Raw genomic sequence first — 24,659 nt, forward strand, 5'->3', positions numbered from 1 at the left:
TCCCTTCCCACCCATCTTCTGTTCCAGGCTCCAATCCAGGATCCCACACACTTAGTCATCCTGTCTCCTTAGTCTCCTCGGATCTCTGGCAATTTCTCTATCTTCCTTGGGCGGTTAGCAGCCATTTCATAAAAAGATCTTCTGTCTGTGTTGGTCTGCTGTGCCGTCAGCATTAGCCTGGTCTGGAGGTTCTGAACACGCACAGCACAGGGGTGAAGGGCCCTTCACACCCATCCTATTGGGATGCAGGATGGTAGCAAGACTATGAGGAGTGATGACATCCTTGCTCACGACGGCTTAGAAAACTGAGTTCCTCCTCACTCTAACTATTAAATCTGAAAAACTCTAGTATTTCCTAATGTCTTCTCCTGTTCCTTGGAATCTTCTCCCACACACCTCAGGGCATAGAGAGACCAAGTGGATGGTCAGCCCTCTCAAGGAGACAGAGTCCTCCCCGTAGGAACAGCGTTCTGGAGACGGTAAAGATGCACTCATTCAGAAGAGGTGGGTGGGAAGATGCAAGCTAGGGGTGACTGTTTTTGAAATAAGCTCCCAAGGAGAAGCAGCTCAGGGGAGGCGGAGCGTATGCACATAGCACGCAAGTGATGGACAGACATGAAATGGGGAGCGACTCCTTGCTTTAGCGTATGAAGCGTGGCTTGCCCGTGAACCTGCAGGCTCAAGGGGGAGGTTGGAGTTTACCCGGTTTACACAAAACCAAAGTCAGCCAGCTCAGTGGCCCGCACAGTCACCAGTGCACCCCTGATCTCTCCGTTTTCAAAACCAGATTCGATTCATTGAGTCAGGGCTCCTGGGTCTGCATCATCTCTCTTTCATTTTCGTGTGTGTGTGTGTGTGTGTGTGTGTGACATGCACATTTTACAAAGTACAGCAATAATGCCTCTTCAGCCACACAGAAGGGGCACGTTTCTTGTTAAGTCCCGTGAAGCAAGCATCGGTGTAGCTCACAAGTCATCCCATGTGCCTCTGAGTCACTGTTGACATCAGCCAGTAGGCTAGCTAGAGTTGGCACCCACGTGCCTATGGCACAGGCATGCTTTCTTTTGCAGAAATAGGATGGCTTTGAAAAAGAAAGTGCAGGGCCAGGGAGATGGCTTTGTTGGTAAAACGACTAGTATACCAACGTGAAGACTCAGGTACCCCTAACACCCACACAAAAAGCTGGGTGTGCTGGCACATATACATAGCCATGCCACTGGGATATAACGACAGGCTGATTCCAGGGGCCCACGGGCCGGCCAGTCAAGCCTAATGGAGGATATTTCACTTCACTGTGAGACCCTACCTCAAAAAAAAAAAAGGTGGAGAGCAAACAGGAAAGATACTTGACCCTAATCTGCGACCCTCATATGCACACACATGTGTGACAACCTTCCAACAGGCACACACACACACACACACACACACACATGAAATGAAGTACATATCTTGCATGTCTTTAAATATATATATTTTTTAACAATTTGACAAGAATTCATACTCCCTTTCTGCTCTCATTTACAGAGGCAGGTTCTAGACTTTGACACCGTCTCCTACAGTTGTTTCCTTTCACCAGATGGTGGCACTCGCGGGCACCCAACATTTGTCTTAAAGACGACAGGTCCAGAAGAAGAAAAGCAGTAAAAAGTACAGAGGGCCTGCTGCTGTCCCTTTCCCACTTACTGTACTTAGTCATTCATTAACAATGAACTGTGGTATATAGAAAATCTATTGATCTAAACACCCTGCAAAGTTTCAACATTTTGGATGTACCAGCACATTGGAACAGCCATAGACCTCAAGCCAGGGAACGTTCTTCCTTTGGGGGTACACAGAGGGAAGAAACAAAGTGAGAATTAGAACCAGGGTTTATCAAACTGAGCCCAGTGGTATATGAGAGAGAGAGAAACACACACACACACACACACACACACACACACACACACGGGACCAGGGCTAGTAACATAGCTAAGCACACACAGAGAGACTGGTCCTCAGGACACCGGCCTTTGTGTCAGTTGAACCTACAAACACACACCTCTTCCAGGTTGTTGATGCCCTGCCTCCGCCTCTTGTTCATGTCGCTCTCTTCGGTCTGCGTGTCTACCTGCAATAGCCAAGAAGACATGGTGAGCTCAGGGCCGTGGGCACTGTTTGAACTGGAAGCACAGGAGCGGGGCATGCGTGTCTGGAAACAACTGTCAGCCTAAGAGTCAACATGGACAAGACGGCCCTGAACACAAGTGCTGCCATGGAGTTTTGGTCAGACACGGTAGGGAATCCCTACTCTGTCCTCAGAGTCCCTGCAACTCAGGCAGCGCAGGCATCATCTCTATTCCAGCGACCTCGGGCTCAGAGGCGTTTAATCATGTGCCTGAGGTCAGAGCCACGCCTGGGATGCCCTCTGTGTGTGCTGCCTTACGGAAGCCACCCGACTTTATTCCCGGAGGCCTCCTGTGACCGGCATGGGTTCACCAGCAGAGAGCAGTCTCAGGACTTGAGTGAGCCGTCCAGGGCTTTGGTGTCAAGTTAAACCTGCAATCCAGCTACCATTATAAGATTTAATTCATTTAAAATAATCATTAGATCCAACTTGAGGATTAGAGATCAAATGCCCAGGACAGTTCGGATTCACTGACTTCCTCATTCACTACAGCTATTCATAGACTCCTTCCCTTTCACAGCATATTACCGTGCTGTGCTGATAACCCCTCGCAGTACTCCTTGCTACCAGGACCTGAAGAATCTACTCAAGGCCTGTCAGGCTGGCCTAGGCAGATGAGGAGAGGTGTAAGGACTGAGCTCTCCCCTATGGCCTGGGGTAAGGCTGGAGGCTGAATGCAGCTTCTTCTCCACATACGTCTTTGATCCACAGTAGGTCTACTTCCTAAAGGTAGACACCTTAACTACCAGCTTCCAGTGTCTGGGACCTTCTCCCAGTGGCTGTTTGCTGTGGGAGTCTGGAGTTAAAACCCACATGCCTCACATCTGCATGGATTCTTCTAGCCTCTGGCTGCCTCTGTGGAAGGCAAATCCAGCCTTCCAGACACCAAAAATTCAGATAGAGGTGCCATAGTTTCACTGTAAACCATAACACCTATCCTGGCCATGGAAGGTGTCTGACTACTCTAAAATAGCAGGCTGGGGACCTAGCACAGAGTCTACTGTGCATTACTCAAGTCTAGTAAATACCCTCATTACACACACACACACACACACACACACACACACACACACGAGACTGCCATGTTCACCAGCTCCAAGAAAAAAAAAAAAACAACCACAGTTTAGTCATAGATATTTGTTCAAAATTTGACCAAGGCACCAACCATAAAACAACAGATCAAAGGGCCCTGCCCCCCCCATTTCCTTCAGCTTCTCAGAAACCACTGTTTTGTGAATGGAAATAATCTCAGAGCAAACACCAAAAGAAACAAATGACCTTATTTTCAACAAGGCTGGGTTTTAGAGACACAAGCTGCTTGGGCTCCCAGCTCCCCAGACTGTGACTGGCACTTAGGCCCAGAGACCAGAGCTGTGAAAGTACAGAATGTCCCATCAACAGAATGCTTCATGCACAATCCTAGGGCTTTCTTTGTATTTTTGTTTCCACTTTCAATGAGGATTTGGCTTTTCCCACAAAGAGCAATACGTACTGCTCTCTCCTTTATACTTGACAGCCCAGGGTGGGACTATTCAAACATCTGGGACCTGGCTAGATCCCATCTAGACTAATGTGACCTACGGGCTCACAGAATGCACTCCAGGAGGCGGGCCTTGTCAGCAGCTCCTAAGAAGATCCCAGATCCTTCTGGGAGAATAAATGAAGTGCAAGAAGGCAAGCTCTGCTTCTCAGCCGCCTCCACCATGACCCTGGGAAATAAAATACGGTCTACGTGGAAAGGTTAGCAAATGCATGCATCCAGACAATGCACTTTCTCCTTTGGAAAAGCGCTGTTGAGATGTAGGTCAAAACAAAAACCTAAGAAAACTAAAATGTACAGATCTATTTGTTTATTTTTCCCGCCTGGAAGCCAAACATTGCCTGAAGACCTCTAACCAGGGCCAGTTTCTTGAGTGGTGCAGCAATTGGTAAGTTGCTATGTCCCACTAAATACCCCTACCTATGCTCATGCAAGTGAGCCTAATTAAATCCAGTGGGACAGGAACAGAGACATGGACACACACACACACACACACACACACACACACACACAGAAACACACAGTGGGGGGGGGGAGTCAGAAGGGACCAACTGAGAGGAAGAGGGCCTTTTATGGGAATGGGGGTGTATGGGGGATAGATATGATAAAAATATATTATATACACATATGAAATTGTCAAAGAATAAATAAAAAATACCTTTTACCAAAAGCCCCTAATCACTGTGGACTTTATTATACTTGACAAAGAACCAGAAGCATACAGAAAAAGCAAATATTTCTCATGGCCAGGCAGAAGGAACATGAGAATAAACAAATGACTTTATCTTCCTATTAAATTTTCCAGTTCTTTCACCCTAGGAACTTTTCTTATCATGATTTTCCAAGGATTTGAAATAGTTGATGTGCCAAAAGCCATTTATTAAACCAAATGGTTTTCCTCTTTAAAAAATAACCAATAGTTCATATCTGCTAGCCTGATTATTAATCTGACTGGCAAAGAACAGCCATGTCCCCACACATCCTGAGTTGTTTGGCTCAACTTTATACTTAGTTATCTGGCTAGCCTAATTTTGGAGGAATTTAATTCTGGTTCATAGAAAGGATGGGTCAGTGTAGGTGATAGCCTGGTTGAGTTGGATGTCACTTTTAATATTTAAAATAAGGGCCAGCGGCACTAGCAAGAAAGCTTTTTCTTCAAGGAATCGTGGGTTCAAGTGCTACTCTCTGGCTAGTGACCATCGGAAAATCACCTAGCTACATTTCTCAAACACGTCATAAAGTATAAATTGCTACACAAGCGTTAAAATACTTTAAGTAACAGAATTTTAAACATCTGAATTCTAGTTTTTACTTTGATAGTGTCTATATCACTAAATACCTATTAAATTAAAATTTAATATCTCCAAGTCCAAGTTTCCCTAACCACTACCCTGGAAGGATATCATGTTCTTAACCTTCCTCCAAAGGATGGGTGGGTGGGTGTATGTATGGATGGGTGGGTGGTTTGGTGAGTACATGGGCGGATGAATTATGGATGGATGAATGGATGAGTGGGTGAGTAGATGAATGGATAGGTGGCTGGGTTGGTGGGTAGGTGGATAGATTAAGTGAGAAGTGGGTGGGCGAATGGATAGATGGGTGAGAGGGTGGGTAAACAGGCTGATGGATAGGTGGGTAGGTGGATGGATGGATGCATGGATAGGTGGATGAATAGATAGATGGGAGAATGGGTGGGTGGTTGGGTAGATAAATAGGTGGGTGGGTAGATGGATGAGTGGATAGGTGGATGGACTGAAGATGGCTAGATTGGTGGGTAGATAGATGGGTGGTGAGCAGATTAGATAGAAGAGGCACTTTTTAAAACTCCTTTGGCCCTCTGAAAAATAGTATCTGTGTAGAAAGATTAAGGCTTTAGAGCAGCATCTGGACTACTCTGATTACACACAGAAGAGTTATGCTTGTGTGAACTTCAACCCTACTTGGGACAAGTGCTGGAAGAGCAGTACCTAGATGAACAGGGAAACTCTCTGGGTTAGTTAGCTGACCTTTGGAATGGGCATTCTAGGGCAGGTGATGATTTCATTGGGTCTCCCAAGAAATGAGCCCAAGATGAGAGAATCACCAAGTATCCTCATGTGCAAATAATTTAACAAGGACAATGACTGACTTTAGTGTCCATAAAAAGAGGCATCAGCCATGGGTGGGAGGTTTAGGACAGTCCAAAGGAGCACAGATAAGAGCATGTACAGATTTGCGTGAGTACAGGATAGGCAAGAGGCAGAAAATGTGGATACAGATGACACCTACTTGCATGGTGATAACAGTTTAGGAACTCCCAAGAACTTTCATCCAATACTAAGAAGTATTTAGCTGCTCACCAAAATTACAGGCAGACTGTAGAAGCAGACCAAAGACTTCTAAAGAGGAAAATATGCCCAGTCTTCCTTTTCTAGGCATGGACTACCGTCTTGATTGCTTAGCAACCCCTAGTGAGTGAAATAATCTCCCTCAAAGCAAGCCTGCTTCCTAATGGAGAAAACATTTTCTATTTTGCTTGAAATTGGTATGTCTTGCTGAGATTTGAGTGTTGCCAGTAAGATAAGAGGAGAGAAGAAAGAAGCATTAAATCCTGAAAGAAAACCTGGAGGTAGAGAGATTATTAGGACTAGCTCAGCAGAGGACAGTGAATCCTCTAAAGAATAAGATGAAACACAGCGGAAGGACTGGACAGATGGACATGTTAGGATACTTCTTTGGAGACCAGGAGACATCAAGGAGAGACAGTGAGGAGTGCTGATTACAGATGCCCTTATCAAGGCTGTAGGCATTGTGGGGCAGATATGGGATAGAATGGTCCAGGCATGGTCTAACCTAAATCCATATTCCCTGAGGCTACACAAGTTCCCATGCTGGCGGGACATATGTCTGATTGTACCAATATCTGTGTGGCATCACAGAGGCGGAGCCACCACAGATGGATAAGATGTGTGTGTATGGTTCTCAGCATCTTGCGTGGGACCCAGCTTCTCACTAGCTCTCAGCTACCATCACTTCAGCATGTTCCATGCTGGATACATACAAAGGCCTTCTGATGAACGCGCAGTGCAGGGGGCAGGGCAATGGAGCATAACGCCATAGTTCGTGACCTTGGGCAAGCCACCTGGCCTCGGGCCCTGGCTTGTATCTGGAACTGTGAACATACTAAGCAAGGGTATTCCTGGCTTCTCTGGGCTACACTGGATGAAGCAGATGGTTTCATGTCACACGTTAAATTTAGAAGTGTCCAACCCGTGGCTTTGTAGGTTGGGAGAACACACATTTTTATTTTGTGTGATTGTGACACAATGATCTCATTTACAAAGTTCACACTTAAGAAACACATAATTAAGCTAGAAAAAAATTGCCATGAAAGGCTCATTAGCTAGGCATGACAGTGAATATGTCTAGTGCCAGTAGAAGGGGCAGAGGCAGGCAGATCCCTGTGAACTTGAGTCCAGCATCATCGACAAAGCGTGACCCTGTCTCAAAAAAAAAAAAAAAAAAAAAAAAAAAAAAAACCTTACCGTGTTTTAATTAAGTTCACGATTTTGTGTTCATAGCTATCCTGGGGTATACTACTACCTTCAGGCCACAGGTTGGATATCATGGATAAAATGATAATTATTCTTAAGACCTGTGGTTCCTGAACTGTGTAACTAAGTTCACCAGAGTGAACACAGAGAAATGACAGGACATAGTGATATCTGTCAAACATCTTGAAAAACACTGATTAAATAATTTAACTGCTTCAACAATAGAACCACAAGCTTGCTTTTCCTTGTCTGGCAACACTGTGAAGAAGTCACAAACATTAACAGTGCTATAAATCTGGAAGGTTCTAGAATCTCACTATGTCCTGAGCTTGTGCTGGTTAGTGTTTGTCAACTCTGGAGTCACAAACTAGAGTCACCCGGGAAGAGGGAACTTCAACTGAGGAAACATGACCAAAAGACTGGCCTAATGGAGCACAAGGCTGAGGGGCATTTTCTTGACTGGTTATTGATGGGCCCAAAACACTGTGGATGGTACCACCTCAGAGCAAAGCCATAGAGAGCGAACATTCCTCCATGGCTTCTTCTTTAGTTTTTGCCTCCAGATTCCTGCCCTGAGCTTCTGCTCTGGCTTCCTTTGATGACAGACTGTGACATGGATGTGTAAACTAAATAAACCCTCTCCTCCCCCAAGTTGGGTTGGTCAGTGTTTTATCACAACAGAGAAGCAAACCAGGATAGAACTCAAAGCCAAGAACACCACATTATTCACTTCTGTGTAATTGCTCCCATCATCAAAACAATTAAAAACCACAGCCTTAAAGTTAGTGGGGAATGAGGACTACTGAATGAAAAAATAATTTAATGAATGGAGATGTGAGAAAATAGACTACTACAATACCCTTGTCACTTAACCAAAATCTATCATATCCCTGAACTGAACTTTTTAGTAACATGAGAAATGAGCTTTTTTGTAACATGAGAAATGGGACAGAGCTAACCTGGGTTCAGTCTTTAAGCATGCGCCCACTGAGCTATGTGCATATCTTTTGAGTCTTGATCTATGTAATTTATCAACATAAACAAACTTGGACATGAAATTCTGCCTCCTCTTCCCCCATAACCTGCAGTGAGGAAAAAAACCAGACCAAACCAAACAAAACAAAGACCAGTCTGAAACTTACCCGTGGGGTTCTCTTCCTGGGAAATGTGAGGTTAAGATAGTTGTTTGGAATGAATGATTTGCCCAAGCCAAAGTCCGCATTTTCTCCATAGTTTTTACGCCAGGAATCTGTTGAGAAGTAAAGACAACATTGAAGTTGGGATCCAGGATCCAGGTGGTGATGTAACCTGTAGAACTCTCCGAGAATAAGCCCCTCACCCTGACCTTTTTAAAGCCTTGAGTGGATGAGGGGGGTGGGGAGGCCACTACATCTTTTCAAGGGTCACCATCGTTTGGCCTCTGAGTCAGAGGGAAGGTGCCTGTTTGCTGCAGAGTGGTCAGCATCAGCCAGATTTGGGCTGGAGGGCAGGGATAACACTAGAGTCTAGGCACAGTCTCCATGCTTACCCATAGGTCGCAGTGGGGTGCCCCGGAAGAGCTCATAGAACTTGGAGAGGTACATGACCATGCTGAGCTTGTCTGGCTCCTGGGTAGATGCCATCTCTTTGCCTGTGGTCACAGGCAGGATCCCAAACTCACGCTTGGCCACATCAAATGCCAGTTGATTGTTCTCCACAGTATCATCTTCATTCAGTGAGTCAAAGTTGCTGGAGGATCAAATACCAGGGCAAGTTCAGGGCGAGATAGGATGAACTGAGCCCATAAGGAGTACCGTGGGCTGATGATTTTTCCATCCCCACTGAGCTCCAACCTCAAGCTCAGGAACATGCCTCAACCATGAAGGAACTGAATCAGAAACAGGCTATGAGCACATCACTGACCTAGGCTGAAACCATCAGAAGATAGTTACCCTCTTTAGAACCGTAGGAGTTACCGTAATTACTCTTCTTATTCATTTTTCATTTTAATTGCTATGGTAACAGGAGCTTTTCTCAAACCAATTCATGTGGAGATGAGAGTCCCATCTCCTCCTGGCTAGCTGGTAGCTTTCCATCCATCTTTTAGGAAAGGTTTGTATGTGTGGGGGTCTGTGCTACTCAGCATGTCAATAGGTATTGTTCTCTGCACACCACGAAGGGTTTCCAGAATGTCATCTGACCTTCCAGTTGACCCTGCCATTTTGCCCACATTCAAAGCAGCTCTAGAGGGTTCCAAAAATGACCTGACGAATCTGGGTGTCAAAAATTGCTGCTTTGGCTGAGTTAGGTCTCTCTTCTACTTCCTCTCCTGGGTGTGTGTGTGGGGGGGCTTTGAGACCTATGCTAAAATTTCCCAAGTGTGGCTACTATGGTTGGGGGGGGGGTCAAGGCAGGTTAGACACAACCAATGGTCTATACCAGGGACACTGAGCAAACATGCTTCTGTCAAACAAGGGAAAAGCAAGATTTAGGAAGCAACCCAATAGGAACTTGTAGAAAGAAATGCTGAGCTTGACTGGGGGAGGGGTGTCTTCAACCAGAGAAGGCTGGGGTCCCTTATGTTCAGGTCCACACTCACATCAGCTCTGGCCGGAAGCGGTGGATGATGGCACACAGGGCCAAGCCGCTGCGCCAGGATGTGGTCAGGTCGGTGACCCTGACGTGCTGGTATCCCTCGGTCTGCTGCTGGCACCAGGTCAAGAGCTTGTTAGGTCGTATGTCTGACTCTGTGGGGGAGAATACGGGTGGTGACACTCTGTAGAAATTTCAGGTGGTTCAGCCTGACCTTCAATCCCGCTGCCATCAGGGCTGAGAACCAGGAAGAGTGCACGGCATAGATGCAACCCTGGTCAACAGGAAGCATACCACCTAACAGCACTGTCCCTGTAGACTATGGCCAGGTCCAGGGTTGGAGGCTAAGAACACAGACTCTGCCTCTCCTGGGAGACACCAATGTCATGGAACTGTCGTGGATAGAGGAGCTCATGACCAGGTTTGTTGCAAGCTGGTCCATGGAGAAGAACTCTCTAAAGAAAGTGTCTGGGGATGTGTACTTCAGCTGGATATTGAAAGTGTTTCTGAATTCCTTAGACAGACGCATCGCAGGAAAACAGCTGGAGTGACAGCCAAGGATGTGGAGGGCCTGCCACGCTTGTGCAACAGTAAAAGTTTACTGCTGCAAACAGGGTTTTACAGCTGGGCATGCGGTGCACACAGGGAGGGGAGGGAGAGGCCTGACAGACAAGAGGTAGCTGGAGTGTCTCTCTCCTAGGAGAGGGGAGAGAAGCTGGCTGCTGGGGAGTTCCTCATTGAACCATCACTCCCCTGCCTCTGAGCAAACACTCTGTGCCCAGTGTTGGAGATCAGAAGAGGGGTGACGGCTTGAGGGGTGACGGTTCAGGAATCTGTTGTCTAGATGGGGAGATAGGACACTCACCCCAGAAACAAGAGGCAAAGAAAAAAACCAGCCCTGTGGAACTCCCTACAGTGGACTTTCTTGTGCTAATTGCTTGGCAGGTAACTGCTTGTCTTAACTCTGAGAATCCTGTCTTGCTCTTATGGATGAGGAAGCTGAACGACAAAGAGGAGAGGCACCTGTGCAGGTCACACAGGTAATGGGGCAGAGCCAAGCTGTGGGTCTGAGCACGCACCATCCCCTGCACACCTTGTCCCAGGGTTCCAGAAGGGCAACTTACCCCGCCTAGAGAGGCTGACAGATCTCCCTCCTGAGCCCCATCTCTCCAGAGGGAAGCGGTCCAGCTCCTTTGTAATGTACAAATGCTTCACCTAGGAACAGAAAAAGACCACATATCTGCCCACCAGTTCCCAGATCCTGTGCTTAAGCCTCTCTCTGCCCCATACCAGATCCTAACTGATAGTACTGTCTTCAGGTGTTGGCTGGCATGACTTTCAGCAGGGCATCCAGACGACTGACTCACAGACAACAGGCCTCAACTCTCCTCCCAGATGTGGGAGAACTGACCGTGAATGTCTAATTGGCTAATAAAAGCCGGTACTACTCTCTGCCCTATTAATTGAAGAGGGTAGGGGTTGGGTGGATAAACTCCCCAGGATAAATGACATTCAGGCCCAAGCATGGTAAGGAAGAGAGAGATATCTAGGTAATCGAATTATTTTGAAGAGAGAGATATAATAAGTGTCACGTTTGCACAGTGACAAATTAACACATGGAAATATATGCAAACATGCAAATGAACACAGACACGTCCAGCACCATGCGTGTGCTAGTTTCCTCCTATAGGCTATAAAGAATGCTGTCTCTATTGTATCTATGAAAAGAATTGATTCCACCCTTGGGCTGGCAAGCTTTGGTGGCCTCAGTCCCAGGGAAGTGAAAATGAGACCATTTCTTTTCCTCAGGTCACTGCAGGGGCTTAAGACAGGCTTGGAGCGAGCTTACCTGTTGAGGTCTGACGCAGTGCAAGTTCAGGTTTGGGTACCGTGTGGCTGGGTCCAATGTGTACTGCTCAAAATTTTTGTTGATGTTCTCTGGGGTTGTCTGAGGTAACAGCCGGTAGAGACTCTCTCTGCAGGGAGGCAGAGCTCAAAGGTCAGGGGTTGCTTTTGCCACCTCAGGCCCTCATACCTACACTCCTCTCTTCCCAGGCCTCCTTGACTGTGTTTGTATAATCCTGCCCTGTGGTGTCTGACATACTTCTGAGAACTGGAGAATGTGGCAAGGGATAAAAAGGGGGAGAGAGAAAAAGAGCACCCAGGTGGTGGGGGTGTAGCCTCCCTCCATGGGCAGGAGGCAGGAATGCAGGGCCAGCATCTCAGTAGCCTCTGGTTCAGCTGAAGCCACCACCCAGCTCCTGTGGCCTGCACCTGTGGCTGAAGTGGCTGTCAAAAGCCTGTCTTCCATATCAGCACTAACTCTCCTAGTCAGTCATCTGTTCATGGTCTTATGGCCAGAGCAAGGTCCTGTAGGAAGAGCCTGCAAGGTCACAGAACCCAGGACCCAGTGACCAGGACAAGTCTCTGTGCGATGTCCTTGAAGACATCCTTAAATAAACCTCTTGGGTCTTGTGTGGATGAGACAGGACTGGCCTATGTCAAGAATTGTCACTACTGTTGGGGCCTAAGACACCGGACACAGAGAAACCCACTGAAGGATATGAATCATGACACAGAGTATCCTAGGAGACCCTCTGATCACTTCAGGACACACAAGGCAAGGCAGATAAGCTCAAAGCAGAGGCTTCTGAACATCCGCCTTGGCTCTACTCCTGCCCTAGCCTTCTGCCCAGCAGCCCCCAGTTATGAGCTCTGCTTGTGAGCCTCACCTTTCAGCTAGCACCTCCAAGGGAGGGGTGCCCTGGTACCAGCTCTTCACCATCCATGCTGTGTCAAAGGCTGCCAGGAAGCCTCGGGCACAGCCTGTGCCCATGGGCCAAAATGGCTGTAACAGAACACATGTAAAATTCCCACCGACTCTGATGACTTCTGGTCTTCTCTCAATTCTATCTGGCACTGTCTGACTGCCAGCTCTGAGCCAGGCAAGGGCTGCCCACAACTTACCAGAGCCATGGGCAGCTGTGGTAGTAATGTGAAATGTTTTAATGGCCCCACAGGTAGTGAAGCTACCTGGTGGCTCTGGAAGGGGGAGAATGGAACCAGGGAATGCTTACTGAAAGTATGGCCTTTATGCTCATTGTAGAGTATGGGGTAGGATTCTGATCTCTTTCCATTTGGGAAGATTAGGGGCAAAGGCTTTGTGGTTGGAAAATGCTGGAGCCTACCTGAGCACTTAGCACAGGAGGAGTATGATGAAGGGAGGGTCAGGAGGGAGACAGGGCTAGAAGCGGTGAGCCACAATTAAGGGTTAACAAGCACTGATCTGGTCACACCACGGGTAACAGTCCACCCCATGGTGGACCCAAAGCCAGGTCTGCAACCTGTCTCTCAGCCTTGGATAATACTGCAGACCCTGTCAGCATTCACATTTAGATCAGATGCTAACCCCCAAATGGCTATTTACCTAAGGATCCTTGCACTTATGGGAATGAGAGGGAAAGCCATGACTATAACCCTACACTTTGAAAACCCCTGTCCTCCTGCACACTCTGGAAGAAGGCCTACACGGAAAGGCCACACAGGACCAGCTACATGGGCAACAGGTCCCAGCCCTACTTTGGAGTCTACATGTTCTGAGGAGGACAGTCTTGGGCTCCAGACCAGGGCTGGTTAATTTTATTCTTCAATCTAGAAGCAGCTCAGAAGAAGCTGGAAATGGGGGAGAAAAAAGGCTTCTGCTATAAGCAAGCTCACAAATCTCAGAATTCAGCCAAAAGGGCTAGCTCCCAGGCCAAGATGACCTTGGCAGAGGTCTGCCCATTGTCTGAGAACCTGCCCTTCCCTGGGATGTGGGCAGCGGAGACTACCAGCCTGAGTGCAGATGTGTGGATCTGAACTGCAGCAGGAACTGAGGGCTCTAAGGGCAGGGAGTACCTCAAGCAAGCTGTCACCCACGAGGGCCACGAGCAGTTGGTGAGACTGGCGCTCACGCATCAGGGCTGCGTTCTCCGAGGCATACATGGAGGTGAAGTCAAACATGGCCACATCTGGCTGCCCGTTGTGATTCATGGCAAAGTCTAGGGATGGCAGCTGGTAATTGGTGGCGAAGTCCGCGGCTTCGCGGGCGTAGGAGAGCAGGTTGTCCTGGTTCACGTTCTCTGTACACAGCAACATCTCGGTGTCAATGTAGTCCTGGGGAAGATCAAGACATCCGTCAAGACCTCCCTCCTTGCCAAAGGGCTAGATTCACAACCCATTTAGGCAAAAGGGTCTTCACTACTACTCAAAACAGGAGTAGAGGGGCTGGGAGATGAATCGGTCTGTAGAGCATTTGCTGTGCAAATATGGGAAGCTGAGTTCAAACCCTGGAAGCCTCAGAGAAATCCAGGCAGAACAGTGTGTGGTTATGGTCTCAGTCCTGGGGAGCAGAGACAGAAAGCTCCCTGGGAGTTCTTTGCTAGCCTGCCTAGCCTAATCGGTGACTTTCAGGTCAGGGAGAGCCCTTGTCTAAAAAAAACAAGATGACAGATGGCTTCCGAGGAATCACTCCTGAAGCTGACCTCTGACCTCCATAGAGATGCACTCATGTGCATGTGTATCTGTAGAGGTATGTGCACAAACACATACACACTTGTATGCACGCACATATGTGTGTGTGTGTGTGTGTGTGTGTGTGTGTGTGTGTGTGTGGTGTGCATTTTCAAAACAAAACTAGAAAGCCGGAGTCAAGGAAAGAAACACATGGCCCAGCCATGGCGATTAGCATGGTTGTGATTAAGCACCCAATTGGCTTTGGGCTTCTTGGCATCCAAGGCAAAGGGGAAATGTGATATGGGCTTTCCTTATCAGAAAATGAGGCATAGCAATCCCTCAGGGGAGGCAAACTTTTCCTGGCACCGAGTGCTGAAAGATCTGTCTCCTGTGGGAATTTAGATGGAGGACACTGGGAGCTGTAATCAACAGTGCACTTGATAACAGCCTCCCGGCAAACAGGGAGCACATCGCCCTTTGCACATTGCAATAATCTCAAGTGCAATTAAGAGCCAGTAAACGTGATTTAATCATGGATGGAGTTAAGTTACTAGGGTCCAGATATGCTGTGGCTAGTGGTCAAACAAGATCGGAAAAAAAAATGGGATGCTGTGCCCGGCGCATAGGAGCCCCCGGGGGATGAAATGGCTTTACTAATTCATACTGCTATGAATAGCGGTATATGCCGAAATGTAAAGTGCCAGTATGAGAGGTCTCAAGACATGCAGCCTCCTTTGTGAGCAGAGTGACCTTCTGTTTCCATTTCCTGGGGAGCTATGATTTCAAATGCTCTGTCTTGTACCCAGATTGTACCCAGGATTCACCCATGAGAAGTCTGGAGAAGGCACCTCAGCAGGTACACCTGAGGGAAGAAGAGGGCATCATAGTGCCAGACTGACCAGCTAGCAGTGAGCTGGCAGACATGGAAGCCCAGCCTGTGTGTGTGGGGGGGAGTGAGGCTAGTTTCACCTGGTTACTCACGCTTCCAGGCCAGATGCCAGCACAAGCTGGTGAGGACATAGGCACACTGTACCCTGGCAAGCAACAATGAGTAGTCCCAGGCCAGGCTGGGACCCAGAGGCAGCTGACCTGAGGCTGCAGGATCCTCATCTTGAAGCAATGAGCACAGGAGCTCTGGAAGGGTGGGGCCTGAACAAAGTGCTCATCCTCCCCACCTCCTCTTGTTTATTTCTATTTATCCATATGTGTGAGTCTATGTAAGCATACGGCGCCTGCATGCAGTGCCTGGAGAGATCAGAAGAGGGCATTGGATTTCCTGAAACTGGAGTGATAGGAGGTTGGAGCCTCCTGATATAGGTGATAGTGACCAAACTTGGGTCCTCTGGAGGAACAGCAAGTGCTCTTAACCTTTAAGTGCCATCTCTCTGGTGCCATCTTGTTTTCTCTTTATACTTGATGATACATGCTCCGCCTGGGGCACATACCTGCAATCTCAGCTCAAGAGGATGGAGAGTTTGGTTTATACAGCAAGACATTAAGTAGCTCAGAACAAAAATAAATAAATAAAACAAGAAGCGACGGAGAAAAATTGAGGAGCCAACAAGACAGAAGAACAAGTGTCCAAACAAGGCTGAGTGTGGAAGAACCTTGAAAGCCACTATCTACACACGATGTGTACATGTGCCTGTATACAAATGTGTACGTGTTTTTCATGCAGACTCCCCCCAAAGTCGTATCTTAAGAGCTCTTTTTAGACTGGAATTATTGAACTTTGTAGGCATAAGTCTGAGATTCAGAAAAACAACATCTTGGCTACCATCCTGAGTTGGCTCATGAAAGAGTCTCTGCTTATCTCTGACAGCACATACAAGTGGATGCTCCCCCACTGCAAAGGGACACAGGGTAAGACTCCTGAGTGATGGCATCTCCATGTTCCACAAGGACAAGAAGTTCCCATCTCCAAGTGAATGTGACCTCTAGAGAAGGAGTGGGGCCAAGGGAATGGCATTTGAGGAAGAAAAAGCTTCAGCTGATGATATTCGGGGCACATCTGGGCAAAGGTCCCTCATCACAACATGTCTGAAACATATAATGTGGCTGGGCAGTCTCACAAGGCCAAAGGCAAGGAAGGTGGCAGGCTGTCTCTTCCCCCTTGCATGGATTCTAGCAGGACGCTCTCTTCTCCCACATCTGCCGATGCTGCCAGTTCATTTTGCCCAGGGGAAGACAAGTAAGGAACCACAGCCCACAGGTACATACATTAATGATGACACCTTTGTCCAGCAGGCTCTGCTTCTTGGCTGTCATGACAAAGTAGTGGGTGCAGTCCCTGTAGTAAACAATGTTCTCGAGATCAATCCCTGAAAGGAGAAACATTCAGACTCAGTTTACCAATCTGCACCTTGCTCCATTCCAGGTCTCATTATGTACATGTCAAAGAGGCATGTAAAATAAACAGTGAAGACATACCAGGCTGTGGAAGGCAGAAGAGAGGGCCAAAGCCACCCAGGTCAAGGTGGGTAGCTTTTATGGCTGCACAAAGACATGCTCAAACACAAAACTACCAAATGACATACAACAACCACAGCTGTCCAGTATTCCTAAGAAAGTGTTAGAGGAAGTGCTGGACGGGACCAGGATGCTAAGCAAAAACCAACTTTGAACCCAACTGCATGGCTCAGGCCTCAGCCATGGTGTGCCCTACAGATCTCTACCATGTCCTAGCTTGCATGAGAAAACCCAGGTCAACGGAACAACAGCTCGAGGTTAGAGGCCTAGATTGCACCATGGTGTGTGTGTGTGTGTGCCTGTGTGTAGGCCAGAAGACAACGTCAGGTATTATTTTTCAGGTGCTACCCTTCTTGAGACAGGGTCTACCATTGACCCAAAGCTCAGCAACTAGACTAGACTGGCCACACAGTAAGCCTTAGGGGTGCTACTGTTTCTACACCCCAGAGCTGGATTACAAACATTCACCACCATGCCCAACACTTTCATGTGGTTCCTGGGAATTGAATTCAGATCCTCAATGGATCCATCTCCCCAGCCCTAGACCTCATCGTTTGTCCTTTCCATGGATAGCAAAACATTCATACATTAGGTTTCTGCACTTAAAATCATGCTATGAGATGATTGCTCAGTTCTCTGTTCTCCAGGGGATGCAGGGAAGCTCAGCCAGAGCCACTGACTTCACCTAAATGCTTAGTAGACAGTTAAGTTGTTAGGGCTGCTGAGTTAGACACAGGGGGTAGGGCCAGAACCCTAAGTATTAAGCTCCCTAGGTGACTCAGATGTTCATTGGCGCCCCAGACCCTCTGGCTCAGCTTATGTGAAGGAAAATAACAGGCACACAGTGACCTCAAAGCATCTACACAAGGTGTGCTGGGTAACCATAGCAACACCTTTATTATTACAGTAAAATAGGAAACGGCCAGGCATGCAGAGGGCCCCCAAGAGAATCAAAGGAAATTTATTGCTGTCACTGATGTGAGATAATGACTTATGGAGGCAACAGCAGCCAAGTTTAAAGGAAGCTCGTGAAACCTTTGGAGAAACACACGCAATGTCCTGTTATAACCCCTATTTGATGGTTTGGGTATTTATTTTCTTTGCTTCTAAGGGGAAGGAAGGGCTGGAGAATTAAGTATTAAATCATTCAAAGGATATTATACTCTGAAAAGGAAATATCAAAACTTGTAATAATAAATTGTGGAGGCTCAGAGGGACATAAGATGGCAGATACCACCGTGGCCAGCAAGAGGCAGAGACTGGCTCAGCAACTTAGCCAGTTCCTAGAAGCTGAGCCTTATAGGAAATGGTTCCATGGAAAGTGTTACCCTGACAGGAGACTCACGGAAGGTAGAGATCAGAGGCCAGGGTCTTAAGTGAACATGTGTGTCTTTTGGGTTACATGGTCTCTGTTACAAACATTCATAGCGGAACCAGCCATAGACAAGACTGTGAATGCATGTCCACAGCTGTGTTGTGAAATCAAAGCCCTTGCTAAAGGACCTTGAAACCTGAATGTCCTATCATCCCAGTGTATCATGAAGCCTGATCTTTTTGATCCCCTTCCTTTGGCCCCTTGAATACAGAAAACCACTCCCATCTCAAAGGCAATACCAAGAGTTATGTGGTCATCCACAGTCCTCAGGCTTGGATGCCAAGAGATGCCACAGGCTCCCAGACCTACCACAAGGACTACATTAAAGATGTGATGTTGAATGAGAAAATGAGAGACATGGGCAATATTTAAAATGTGCTAAGGAAGGGAGAAGGGAAAGGATGGCTGTGTTGATGAGAAGTGGACCCACGTGAAGCCAGTGTGTAGGTGCACTGTCGGTAGACGAGGGGCAGACTGGTCGGTCGGACAGTTATCGATGGCAGACTTTCACCCTTTCTTAGACCAGGGCTCCTAAGTTTGAGGCTGGCCTCAAATTTTCTAGGTAACTGGTGCTAGTCTTGAAAGCTGATCTTCCTGCCCCCACCTTCCAAGTGCTGGGATTACAGCACGTGTGGCTGTGCCTGGCGAGGCTTATTTTAACATTACCATTGTACCGGCTTTTCAAGGAACAATGTGCATTTTCGGGCAGGTTACAAAAAGGCCAGTTCCTCTTTGTTTCTGCTCTACTCTCGTGGGCGATTGCTGTTCGTTTACTAGCTATCTGGCCACGTAGGATTAAGTCTTGGTTTGCTGATCTGCCTCAGGCTGTAAGCCCAGTATTTGGAACGCAGCATGTATTCAAAAGAGTATCTGCTACGCTGTCGAATCAATACCTTCTGTTCTATAGACCCATGGTTAGGTGACAACTGCTGCCAGCACATGGTGGGGAGGGGGCGGAGTCCTTGTCTTATCTCACAGGGAGGGGCAGCTGATGTGCCACACAGGGTCCTCCCCTCCTCAGACTGTCCCCAGCATGTCATGCTGACCTTGGACACAGCCTTCCTGACTACCCTGTGTTCCACTGGAAGCCAGCAGGCCTGTGAACAATTTAGAAATCTTGGACTGGGGACTGGGGAGATGGCTTAATCAGAAAAATGTATGTTCCGCAAGTACTGCAGAATGGGATTTGATCCCCAGAATCCATGAGGTCTGGGAAGGCAGGCATGGTATTGTAACCCAGTGCTGGGAGCTGGACACAGATCCCTGGGGCTCACTGGCCATTTAACCTAGCCTACCTGCGTGTTAGACCTAGGAGAGGCCTTTTCCCAAAAATAAATAAATAAACAAACAAATAGTGGATAGCATCTAAAGAATGACACTAGAGGTTATCCTCTGGCCATTACTCATGTACACGTACACACACACACACACACACATACACACACACACACTCTCACAGAAACTGTGACTAGGGTCTGGTTTAGAGAAGTGGGGCTCCCACCTGTTTCTTCCTTCAGGTCCTGAAAGAACTTCTGGTTAAAGATGAAGGCCACACCACTGATCTCCTCTACCTTAGCCTCAGCTGTGCTGTTCCTGTTTATGAAGTTGGCAGTGATGGCGATGGCCAGCTTCCCTCGGAACTCTTTTCTTCTGAACCCTGTGGAAGGGAAAGTTGAGGAGGTCAGCGCTCTAGGTTGGGTGGGAATTCAGACAACATTGCTGAGGATACTTTTCTCAGTGCCCACAGACCACGGGGATGGGGTCTCTGGAGCAGGTAGGTACCAGGCTCAGTCTTTTGCAGATGTGCTGGGAATGTCACTGAACACACTCTTAAGGCCCGTCAGCACTGGGGGGTCCTACATGATCCAAATGATTTTGTTAGCATTTTAAATGGAAAAGAAAGCCTTCTTTTGAAAAGTAAGATTAGACTGGACTCCCATAGGACAGGGATGGTAGCACATTTTCTTTTTATCTTTGTTATTATGGGTCGTATTGCATTGTTATCCCCCCTACCAAGATTTCATGATGAAGTCCTAACTCTTGGTGCCTATGTATGTGACCTTTTTGGAGATGGGGTTATTATAAATATTCTTAGTTATGATAAAGTCTCCTGGAGTAGAATGGGGCCTACTGTAATATGGCTGATGTCCTTATTCTCAGGGACAGGTAGATGCATACACACACTGAGGGAGAAGCTCTGTAAAGATGAAAGCAGAGATGGGGGTGGTACTTCCAGTTCCAAAGGTCAAGAAACACCAAAGCCTAGGAAAGGAAACCAATACACTAATTCCCAGTGGCTGGTACTTAACATGTTTGCTGGCTGGTTTTGTCTTAACACAAACCTAGACATGCCTGGAAAAAGGGAATCTCAACTGATGATAGCCCCCATCAGACTGGCCTGAGTGTACATCTGGGCCAGCATTTTCTTGATTACTGATTGATATTAGAGGGCCCAACCTATAAGTAGGCTGAGCATAGGCCCTGGTCTTTCAAGTATCCAGACCCACCTGGTGGCTTTTCCCAAACCACCAGAAAAATCCTATAATAATTCCTACAAGTATCCATGTTGGCAGCTTCAAATTTGCCTTTTCTGATATTGCTGGGAGAAGATGGGAATAGCAGTGAAGGCAGGGAGAGCAGAGACAGGGCAGAGTGTAGCCAACAAAAGAGGCCTGAGTTGGAGGACTACACATCCAGAATTTTCTGAGGTCAGACCTATTTCAGTATGTGCATCCTATCCTCAGAGCATGCATTTTCCCAGTCATGCATCCGCAACCTGTGACCTTGACAGGGGCAAACTAGAAACCACACCTGCCTCTGCTCTAAAAGATGCTGCTGGTGCCGTGTTGTTGACTACCCATGGTCTCAGACAACACTTTTAAGTATAAATGAGTACATGGAGTCTATCTGCTGGACTCAGAGAAGTGAGGCTTTGAATCCTAACAGTTTGCTCAGCTGCCTGGAAGTGGGTCTGCTTAAGAGGTATGAAGAATGAGGGCTCCTCCGTTGATTGGTAGAGTCCTTGAACATGAACGGATGCCATTAAAATCTTGAGATGTTTGCCATGGTTGACTCGAGACAAAGAAAGCACTTGGGCTCACACAGCGGCAGGTGCCCATGGAGTCTGTGTTGACTTTTCCCACAGTATCCCCCCTTTAAAAAGCATTTTCACAGGTAAGCCCTCCCCCAGCTCTTGCCTTGGTGCTCTGAGACAGTTCTGCTACCTATATTCTCATCTGCTGATGCTAAGGTCCAGCGAGAGGGAAGATGGGATGTCCTCATGCGCTTAGCCTCAGGCAGAACAGAACAGCCTGCCTTCTACTCTTAGCTGAAGCATCTGTCCTCTTGATGAACCTTCTCTGGTTCCCCTCATTTTCTCTCAGCCTTAGCCCCAAAGAAGACTCCTTACCTTCTAGTGTACTCCTATGGCCATCAGCACCAACGATGACGTCAAACTCAAAGTCAGACAGGGCGTGGTCTGCAGGGAGGAATTCTGCCCGCCATCCGACTTCTACCAGGGCAGAGAGATTATCAGATGAGCTGACAGGCAGGCTGAGAGAGTAGTGCCACCCCTCCTTGATGGCATGAGAAATGACCCAGTGGCGCCTCCCAAAGAGAGGCCCAGGTATCACATACATCCAGCCTTTTGACACAGGCACAATGCTATCATCTACAAAGTTCATTGTTAAGAACTGTGCAATTGAGGTTTTTTTTTTTTTAAATAGAAAAAAACACCTTCTTATAATATTTGAATTAAGCATACTATTTCATATTTGGCCACATTCGTAGCTATCCTGGGTAGCATGCGGTTCCCAAGCTGCAGGTTGGGGACACCCGGACAGTCCGGGTTCTCTCTGGTAACCTCAGGTTTTGTGTCACTGCAATTCAGAACAAAGCCAAGAGGGAGGCACTGCCAACTCCATGCCTGGTGTGGCTGATCTTTGCTAGGACGCCAACCTTCAACAATCCCCAAACCGGCCTCCCCTGTCTGTGTCTCCTCAGATCTGCCCATGTTTGCCCCATATTCAATGGCTTCTTTATTGTCAAGCAGATCCCAGAGAATGTTCGAGATGCCAGGGAGGCGCTTTGCCTTTCTGCTTCCTGCTCCAGTGGTCCGCTGTTTCTAGAAGCACTCTGGGGGCCAGCCTGGCTGGGTCCTCAGAGGTAGGACCGACTACCCCGCAGAGCTGTTCCAACAGCTGAGGGCACTCAGACTCTGAATGCCCCAAATGATCGTGTCTCGCTACAAAAGCAGAGAAAGCCTCCCCGAGTTGTGAAATCTACTGGACGGGGGCCAGGAGAGGTCTGCAGTGTGCCCTCCACGGGAAACTTCAAAGGTTCTAACACCCACTGCCTCACAGCTCAGCATTTCCAAGGCAGGAGGCAATTCTGACAGAAGGATACGAAACTGAAATGGAAAAACCCCACAACTGTGGGGTGCGAAAAAGATCAGACTTTGATTTTCCTTTCTTCTAGTTTTTGTTTTTTAGATGGTTCTCAGTATGCAGCCCAGGCTGGCCTTGAACCCACCACCATGTTGCCTCAGTGCTGGGATGACAGGTGTGCACCATCATGTTCAGCTAAAACATCACCATTTAAGAACGCATAATAAAAGAAAGAAGAATACTATCAAGAACCTGCCCAGGCGAAACATTTTATGATCTATAAACGAAAACTCAATAAAATTAAAAAACACTGCCGTGTATGACAGCTTTTTGTAATCCTAGCATTCAGGAGCTCAAGGGTTATCCTTGGCAACATAGCTTGTTTGAAGCCAGCTTGGGCTATGTAAGACTATCTCGGGAGTAACACGCATACGCACTTTGTGGTGGTTTGAATGAAAATGGCTTCCCAGACCCATAGAGAGTGGCAGTGTTAGGAGGAATGGCCCTGTTAGGGTAAGTGGCCTTCTTGGGGAAGGTGCATCTCTGGGGGTGCTTTGGGGCTTCAGAAGCTCAAGCCAGGCCTAGTGGCTCCATGTCTCTTCCTGATGCCTGTGATCCAGACGCACAACTTTCAGCTACCTCTCCATCGCCATGTCTGCCTGCGTGCCGCCGTGATGACAGGACTAAACCTCTGAACTGTAAGCCAGCCCTAATGCAATGTTTTCCTTTCTAAGAGTTGCCATGGCAGCGGGGTGGTGGTGGTGCACACCTTCAATCTCAGCACTCTGGCAGAGTCGGGCAGAGCTCTTTGAGTTTGAGGCCAGCCTGGTCTACAGAGGGAGTTTCAAGATAGCCTCTGGCTACATAGAGAAACCCTGTCCTGAAAACAAAACAAACACAAAAACACAAACAAAAACCTCAAACAAAGAGTTGCCATGGGTGTGATGTCTTTTCACAGCAATAAAACCCTAACTAAGACAAATACAAGGAAATATCATGAAGTTTTATCTTACAGTGCTCTAGATGGCTCAGTTTCTCTACTGTATTTTAAAATATTTTGAGGGTCCAGCCGGTACGGCTATCCATCTGTGTGTGAGATGACACACACACACACATCCTGAAGCATGTGTAAACTTTATTACACTCTCAGCTCTGTCTTTTTTCCTGCCACTGATTGGACGTCATTTGTCAAAGCTGCATCTTTCTGGAGTCTGGGTAACCAAATTATAGGCTTCATGGCATAATAATTCCACCATCACTCCACCCTTGTTGGGAGCTGAAGAATAAGCCCAAAGCCACAGAAATGGTCAAAAAAGGTAAAGTATTTGCTAGTGGAAGTATGCCAAACAGCTCCCAGCAAAAATAACTCGCAGAGATAGCCTCTGCGAGCCACCAGCACAGCTTCCCGTTTGGAATATCTGCCTTCAGGGCAGAGAGAGAAAGTTATATTGTACTTTGATTTTCTTGGTCTTCGGGAGGCTCCAGGACCCGCACAAATTCCACATTCACATGGATCTCCACTCCCAGCATCAGGGCCACCTTGAACAGGATAAGCTGCAGTTGACGGATACCTGTCAGGAAGGAAGGAAGGGAGATGACTGTCAGGAGCAATGTTTGAGCACCACCTGTGTGTAAGTACTGTGCAGTTGTGGCCCAGGGAGCACAGAGCATAGCAGCACATCAGCTGAGTTTGTTCCAGGCATTCCAGGGCTTCTCATTTATCCTACACAGTGACCTTTGGGGACCCTTATTCTCATTTAACAGAGGAAGATATTGAGCCTTAACGAAGTCAAGTGACTGCTGAAGGCAACACAAAGCAAAAAGCAGACTTGGTTCTGTCTGACTGGCAGCTCTGTTCTAGCTGTACCAGGATGCTCTAGCTAGGGAGATCTGTCTTTCCTACAACTTTGCTGAGCCAAACTCTGGATCTGATGTGATAAAGATGAACAAAAGAGGAGACAGTCAGGAGCTACAAGGAAAGTCAGAGCTCAAAGGGCTCATTGGATGAGGCCTATGCCTGAAGCTCCCCTCCCCTAATGTCCCCTACACAGCACAAATGGGCATCCCTCCAAGCAATTTTCTGCACAGTTTGAAGCTGTAAACTTGCTGTGGGCTTCTTTATATTGAG

At 47.5% G+C, this 24,659-nt stretch overlaps 1 protein-coding gene across 8 annotated transcripts in view; it reads right to left on the reverse strand.

The window, feature by feature from the left end:
• Positions 1-24,659, reverse strand: part of Mical2 (microtubule associated monooxygenase, calponin and LIM domain containing 2) — a 180,082-nt gene that overhangs the window by 77,926 nt on the left and 77,497 nt on the right. For all 8 annotated transcript variants that reach the window (XR_008722473.1, XR_008722472.1, XM_055627671.1 and 5 more), the window contains exons 5-16: positions 23,986-24,102; positions 21,556-21,657; positions 19,648-19,803; positions 16,523-16,623; positions 13,706-13,963; positions 12,541-12,656; positions 11,658-11,784; positions 10,933-11,023; positions 9,816-9,963; positions 8,766-8,965; positions 8,380-8,486; positions 2,039-2,107 (exon numbers count right to left, since the gene is read on the reverse strand). Coding sequence is in view for 6 of the 8 variants with exons in the window: in XM_055627671.1 (XP_055483646.1) it covers positions 2,039-2,107; positions 8,380-8,486; positions 8,766-8,965; positions 9,816-9,963; positions 10,933-11,023; positions 11,658-11,784; positions 12,541-12,656; positions 13,706-13,963; positions 16,523-16,623; positions 19,648-19,803; positions 21,556-21,657; positions 23,986-24,102 (1,592 nt within the window). In the remaining 2 variants the exon portion in view is untranslated. The remainder of the gene's footprint in view (positions 1-2,038; positions 2,108-8,379; positions 8,487-8,765; positions 8,966-9,815; positions 9,964-10,932; positions 11,024-11,657; positions 11,785-12,540; positions 12,657-13,705; positions 13,964-16,522; positions 16,624-19,647; positions 19,804-21,555; positions 21,658-23,985; positions 24,103-24,659) is intronic.

The sequence above is a fragment of the Psammomys obesus genome, unplaced genomic scaffold (assembly GCF_907164565.1).
Source record: "Psammomys obesus unplaced genomic scaffold, mPsaObe1.curated_primary_1811, whole genome shotgun sequence".
Lineage (NCBI taxonomy): Eukaryota > Metazoa > Chordata > Mammalia > Rodentia > Muridae > Psammomys > Psammomys obesus.